At 39.4% G+C, this 7,459-nt stretch overlaps 1 protein-coding gene across 1 annotated transcript; it reads right to left on the minus strand.

The window, feature by feature from the left end:
- Positions 1 to 593: 593 nt before the first annotated feature.
- On the minus strand, positions 594 to 5,888 carry LOC106327672. Its single transcript, XM_013765892.1, has 13 exons — positions 5,632 to 5,888; positions 5,159 to 5,338; positions 4,960 to 5,080; positions 4,849 to 4,891; positions 4,725 to 4,777; positions 4,570 to 4,625; positions 4,317 to 4,469; positions 4,044 to 4,219; positions 2,822 to 3,981; positions 1,679 to 2,749; positions 1,184 to 1,592; positions 943 to 1,008; positions 594 to 826 (listed from the first exon to the last, which is right to left on the minus strand). Exons 1-13 carry the CDS (start codon positions 5,688 to 5,690, stop codon positions 771 to 773), a joined length of 3,603 nt encoding a protein of 1,200 aa, XP_013621346.1. The 5' UTR covers positions 5,691 to 5,888; the 3' UTR covers positions 594 to 770.
- Between the last annotated feature and the right edge of the window lie 1,571 nt (positions 5,889 to 7,459).

The following is a 7,459-nucleotide window of genomic DNA, read 5'->3' on the forward strand; positions in this document are numbered from 1 at the left end:
AATTATAATTTGTAGCATATAGAGCTTTGAACAAGAATCTAATTTTTCTAAACAAAAAAATAATTGTAGAACGCATAGAATTGGATGGAAGAAAGAGAGGATTTAGAAAAAAAGAGACTAAGGAAAAGAAAAAAGAGATGAGATTAGATCTTTCAGATTAACAAGTGGACCCCATAGATTTCCACAATTTCGTTATTTCAAGAGATGAAGCAGAGTGAGCAGGTTAACAAGTGGACCCCATACTAGTTTTAGGAAATGATGCTGTCTGAAAAAGCAGAGTAGGCTCGTCAGAGAAGGGAGTCATCCGACACATAACACACGCGATGAAGGTTTACTGCCTGTAGGTTGGCGCGTTTCGGACGGGTAAAAATGTCCAGAAAAAAGGTTACATAATTAAGGGTATATGAGACATAAGCAGGGTGTTTAGGTGCATTCTTACCAATTTCTGTAAAAAGATTGTGCTCTCAAAAACCTGAACCCTAATTGGTTCTGATCCGAACCCAATTAGATATCCGAACACCAATGCCTAGCTGTAATAACATGAGAAATGTGGAATATCAAAATCCAAAAAAAAAATCTGTTTTTTTCTTATAAGAAATAAAATAAAATAGAACTACACTAATAATATTTATCAGTTGACAATTGCATCCATCTCATCGCTTTTGGAATTAAGTGTTCATAAATACTCGGAAGAGGCTCGATGGATACTTTATAAATACTCAGTCACTACAAGATTTGAAGACTGTAAATGTAGATATTGATCTCTGTCCTCATGATACTTTCTTCCTGTTCTTGAAGGGAGAGAGCAATGAAAAATGGCGAGAAGCTGAGGAAATGAAGGAAAAAAAGTGAGACCTCGCATAGATTACTGACAAAAGCATAGAAACTGAAGGAGAATTTCTTTTACAGTGTCAGATAGTTTCTAAAGGAAAAACTGCTTACATTTCTGTGAAGCAGTTGCTGCTGTAGGTGTTTCATCTTGAGATATGAGATTCTTCAGTGTAAAAGCTGGATAACAAAACATAAACCTTATATTGACTTCTAGTTAAGGTATGATTGTCATATTCTCTATTCCACACCATATATTCAATATCAACAGAAGGTTCGTGCGGTTATGAGACCATGTAAGTTAAATCCTTAGTGATTAGTTACAAGAAGATAAAAGAATGTAAAATGTTTGTACCTTCACTTGTCGTAGCAGCAGTTACAGCTGATTCATGATCCTTGTTGCTACTGACAGCAGCAGCACTATTAAACTTGGTATGGTATTTACCTGTAGACGAAGACCGACTCTTTTTTCCAAATTTGAACAGTTTTCTGAGCCTTTTTGTTGCTAACTCCTTTGTTTGAGATTTCTCCAAGGCCTCACTTATCTTCTTCTCCGCTGCAAGAGCTTTGACAGTTTCTTGCGCTGTTTCATTTGAATGACAGCTTGGACCAGGTGCTTGGGAACACTCTGAGTGCACTGTACATGGAACTTCCAAAGAAGAAACTCGAGCATGTGGAGCTTCATATGGTTTCTCAACAACACTTTGAATTGTCAGAAACTTTGGTGTTTCTGTTATTAAGTCACTCAGAGTTTCCGGTCTAACCTGAAACCAAAAAAAAAACACATGGCAGTCATGAAAAGCGTGTAAACAGAACATCAAATTGATCTGGCTAGAATAAGAGTACTTACTAAGACCAGATCATTGCTACTCTCCTGCATTGTTACAGTGGCTTTCTTATCAGCTCCTTCCGAAGGACTACAGTCACGGATGATGGAGTTTCCAGGGACTACCTTGGGCTTCTCTTGTTTCGTCTGATCTGCACTTATGCTTCGAGCTGAACTTGGTAACACCATCACCACTGTCTTTTCAATCACTGGAGTTTCATCAACAGCATTTTGGCACAAGGGTTTGTTCTTGTTACCACTTGGTTCAATCTCAGAAGCTGAAGATTTAGTTTTCTCGGCCCCTTTTGGTTGTTTAATCTTCAGCTCAGGAAGAGAGGCGATTTTCGCTATATCATAGTTAACAATGGCAGATATTTTCTTTATCTCCGGAGCATCAGATGCTTTTTTGGATGCTATTGTGCGCAGTGACCTCACTGCAGAACTTGGTGCACTATTATTAACCGTTTTAGGTTCCGATAATCGTCTTGTCCTTGAAACTGACTTGTTCTGACTATTAAGACTAACTCTGGTTTCTCTCTTAGAGAGAGGTAATGGTGATATCGACCTTGTTAGCCAACTTCCTGCCATGTGCAGTGACCTCACTGCAGAACTTGGTGCACTACCCATTTTGGGTCTTGTCCTTGAAACTGACTCGTCCTGACTATCAAGACTGATTCTGGTGTCTCTCTTAGAAAGAGGTAATGGTGATATCGACCTTGTTAGCCTATTACCTGTAGCTGTGCCTTCTCTCTTAGATGGAGGTAGAGGTGATATCGATCTTGTTAGCCTGTTACCTGTTGACTTACTTCCAGAACTCAGTTTACTATTCTTGGGAACTTTCTCAGATTCACCGGAGCCTAAAGAAGCACTTCTTATGGGAAGACGGCGTTGAAGAGGTGATGATAATGATCCTGGTTCTGTGTCACTAAACTTAGAGGCTCTAGGAGCGCCAGGAGAATATCTGTTTGGCAAATTTTTTCTTGTTTGTTGAGCAGATAACTGTGACTGGCCTACTACAGTTGAGTTGCTTTTAGCAGCAATCCTCTTCTGTCTTGCTATTTTCAGACCTTCGATGCGTTTCCTCTCTTCCTCTTCCTAAAACGACAATAAGAATGTGTGATGCACTAATAAAAAAATGCAATTATCTCATCAAATTGTTAGTTTTACCTTTTCCTTTTTGATGATCAGAAGATCAGCTTTGAAATTTCTAAGCTTATCAGCTCGTGCTCTTGCTTCATCTAAAGGACTCATCTTTGTGGGTCTTCCTTTCCGTATTACCCCTGAAGCCTTCCTCTTATCTGCAGCATCATTAGACAGTCTTGTTGTTGGATCTCTCAATGACTTCTTTGTAACTCCAGCTTCCTTGTTATTCTTTTTCTTTAAAGCTTTGGAACCAAAATCTAGTGCAGGATCATAACCAGCTGATAACTTCTCTGTTTCTCGCTCTGGCATCAGACTCAGATCATGAGGCTCATAACTGATCTTGTTTCTTTTACTTCCATCAGCCTGGTGGTACGAAGAGATCTCTGATCCAATGTCTATAGCATTTCGAGTACTGCTTCCAGCTTCCCGAGTAACAATATAAGAATCATCATCCATGTTAACTGATGATGATCTTTTATCCAGACCATTCCTTGGATTATCAAAACCTTTCAAGTTGAGAGGATCAGAAGGATTCTCAAAACCATTTTCTCTCTGGTGAACCATGAAAGAGTCACTAGATCCCCTAATTCTACGAGTCACAATTCCATTTTGAGTATCCCTTTCTTGATATCTTTCTGCTTCACGTTTGTCATGAGCCAAAGGATCATCATATTTCCCTGTACGTTCTTCTGTATCAGCATCTTGCAACAATAAAGTTTGAAATGCTTGCCAATCCCCAGTGTCAGCCTCTGTCCCTTTTGTTTCTCTCTCTTTACCAACATTGTAACATTCTACTACTATTGCCCCTTCTTCAGCATCAGATTCTGTTCCTGAATGATCTTGCTTCTTCGAATTAATGTAGTTTATATTCCGAATCACTACCTTCCCTGATCTCCTTCTCCTACCTGATTTTCCTTTCTCTCTGCCCTGATCTTCTGATCCGGAGGAGTCCTCGCTACAAGATGAGTGATGTTTCTTAGCCTTTCTTTGGCCAGAGCTACGCCTAGAATCATCCGTAGAGGGATAGGGTGATGGATATGGATAGTAAGGCATGCCCTGCATTGTATATCCTTGAAACACTGGAAAAGTCCCGGGCGGAGAGTGAACTGGCCATGGTGCATACATTGGGTGTTGATGCTGCCCTTGCACATGTTCTTTATTTACATTTGTAAGAGACTTCACATCTGAATAGAAAAAAGTATTATTGGTATAAATATCGACTGTGCAAAACAATGGATCGTCTTACCATTATTATTTTCAGGTGACCCAGGCCACGAGTTCCTACGCATATTAGCAGCATTTGCCAACATAGTCCCTGAGGCGTTCGTTGGAGAGATGTTTGGCTGTGTTGCTTCGATTTCAAGCCACTGACCAGATTCATGCTTTTTCTTCCACAAGTCCATGAATTTTAAGCAGGCATCCCTAATGACATTGATGAAGCAAAACAGTGACATAACTACGGCTGCTACTCAAAAGATTCTTTCGAACTCGAAAAGTAAAATAAAAGAAATGTTCTCACATCAATCGTGAGGCTCCAAAGGATTTGGCGAAAGATATAAGAGGAAGCATATCATCAACTTGGAAACCGGCTGCCACGGCACGTGCAAATGCCATTCCCTGTTCTTTCTGCAACACTTTCTTCCTTGTCTCCAGAACTTTCAGAACTTGAACTCTGATAAAACAATTCCACATCACCGATCAGATACTTCACTACTCTCTTTCTTTTAAGCATAGAAAAAAAAAACATCTTTCATGCAAAGGGGTGGTTATACTTAGAGTTTTCATCTGATGTGGTAGACAGATTTGCTTGCTTTGGATGTGAATCTGGCTGTCAAAGATGAAAGAAGATCGAATTAATTGTTAAAAAAAACAAGATGAGAAGAAGAAAATCATTTTAATTATTTAAACTATTTCGGTTCTAAGTAACCTCGTAAAGGACAATGGCTTTCTCCTCGTTGAGCTGTAGTAATGGCCTACTACCTGATTCACATTCTCAAATATTGGTGGAACTGTAATCTTTGTGAGAAAACGTTGGCATCATTATAGCATACCTTGTGTACTCTCCGCTCTTTTTGCTCGTAGATTGTCTTCCACCTGCTTGTACAAACGAACGTTAAAAATTGACCAAACAAAGTATTTACAGTATATCAAAGTTTACTTACAACAGGTAATGCTACTTCAGAGTTGTACTGGATACCAATTGCTTCCCTGATCTGCATGATCTCAGTTTCTAAAGTGTAGACACGTTCTAGGACATCCGGATTGCTCACAAATCGAACAAACCTAACGAAAACAAAGAAAAAAAAGTGTCTCAGTGTACAAAAAAGCCCCGTTTAAAGAAAGCTTGTACTGTTATAAGACCTCTGAATTGTTGCTTTAGTGAACCAAGCTGCATTGTCACCATCCTTAGGCTTGAGAACAATGGAGTAGCCACCTTTAGAAACTTGATCTTGTGCTGTCTTCAAGTGAGCAAGAAAAGGATCAAGCAACCCTGTAGCTATCTTCTCAGCCTTTCCATTATCTATTATCAACAGATCACACCTGAATCATTTTGTTACACAAGTTAGCGACTTATACAGTTTTCTCGACTTCTATATGCAATAGCTTTGTCACATCGTATCAAAGAACTCAAAAATGGAATAACTTTGTTACAGTTTATAACACTTAACAATATGGGATCAAATCACCATTAAAAGGATTTTGATATTATCAAGAAACCAATAAAAATGCAAAACCTTTCGGTTTTTACAGCACAATATTCTCACACGGAGCGATATTCTGTTCTTAAATAAACATTTTAGATCAATTAGAGAGAGAGAGAGAGATTATATTACCGGGTTCGAGTGGGAGTGAGCTGAAACACAACTGAATCAAGCCTGGTCGACGATTTCATCGCAAAATCTTGAAACTTTTCAGATTACTAAATCATCCAAAGAAGAACCCACTAACCGAACCGAAGAACGAAACACAAACTGCAAATTAAAGCGAAGAATCACATGGAGACGAAGAATTGTAGAGCGAAAGGCAGTGTCATCTGCGAAATTTCCGAGGAATTATTGGGCGAAAATGTAAAAGTGGGGAGAAGTCAGGGGTAAAACAGGAAATCCGAGGGTGATCACAGGTGTAAGTGTGTCTATAAGTGTTTACTACCGACAGAAATATGTCATCGGCTCCATAGTCTTCTCAACGGTAATATTGGTTGTATATTTTATTTCTGTTGAAACAAACAACAGTTATGTCTTTATTAGGAAAATGACTTCAAAATAGAGGAGAAAAAAAAAGTTGACTTGTAAAATTAGGGATCGAAACAGTTTAATTTAGAGAACAATTATGTTTCAGTAAACTTTGTATCTAAATTTTAAAACATAATTTTTTAAAAAAAAAATTGACACATTACTTTGAGAGAAACTGAAGGATATAACTGTAGTAAAACAAAAATTAGGTACATATCTATTATAAATATGTGCTATAATATACTATACATTACAAAAAAACATGAGTTTAACGACAACCATTTACAACGAATATGGGCCATTGTAAATAAGAGAGTAATATATGACGAAAATATGTCGAAAAAATAGTTCTTCTAGGATAAATTTACGACGAAAGTGTTATGTTGTAAATTTATTTCTTATTTACTAGCGCATTCTCCTTGACGAGGAACCCTGAATTCCACCGCGTCCGAAATATGGTAGAACGACCGCATGACCTCGAGGAATTCACTAGTACTCCTACTTGGTGCACCTACCTCCACCAGGCGATTGTTCATGACCGGGAACGATTTTTCTTTGGGAGGCGTGATCGAACATTAACACGCCACCCACCATGCCTCGTTCTCGGCCGGGTCTACCGAATGAGGAATGAATTCCATCTTCGGCACTCGAAGCTCTTCAGAAACGTTCGCGGGCAAGGACCCTTTCTTCGAACTCCTCTTCTTACTCGACATCTCGTGTTTTTCTTTTATTTTATCAAGAAGGAAATGATAGAAAGCAAGAGAAAGAAGAAAGAACTTTTCAAGAAACCTCTCTATGAGAATGAGTAAGTGTAAAGATTGTGAAGAAATTACCTCCCTTCTTATAGGCATGAGAAATTACTATTTACTTGCGGATTTTTGGACACGAACTTCACCCAAATACACCAATCTCTTCCGAACTCGCCATACCACGCATTGGGATCTCACTAGAAATCCACGCTCCCAACGAGCTGGGGGGCTAACTGTTGGGGTCAAAAACGGTTGCGACGAAGTTAACGTCCAAATCCCCGAAGAAGAAAACGTAGAAACCTTCTTCGATAAATACTTCTTCGAAATAGATTCTTCTTTACGAAAAGCTTTGCGGAGGAAACGCGAGTCATCGGACAAGAGCTCGAAAAGGTTCGCTCAGCGACCGAACGCGTGTTCCGCTCGGTCGCTACGTAGCGACCGAGCGGAACACGCGTTCGGTCGCTGAGCGAACCTTTTCGAGCTCTTGTCCGATGACTCGCGTTTCCTCCGCAAAGCTTTTCGTAAAGAAGAATCTATTTCGAAGAAGTATTTATCGAAGAAGGTTTCTACGTTTTCTTCTTCGGGGATTTGGACGTTAACTTCGTCGCAACCGTTTTTGACCCCAACAGTTAGCCCCCCAGCTCGTTGGGAGCGTGGATTTCTAGTGAGATCCCAATGCG

This window comes from Brassica oleracea, chromosome C2 (assembly GCF_000695525.1).
Source record: "Brassica oleracea var. oleracea cultivar TO1000 chromosome C2, BOL, whole genome shotgun sequence".
NCBI classification, from domain to species: Eukaryota; Viridiplantae; Streptophyta; class Magnoliopsida; order Brassicales; family Brassicaceae; genus Brassica; species Brassica oleracea.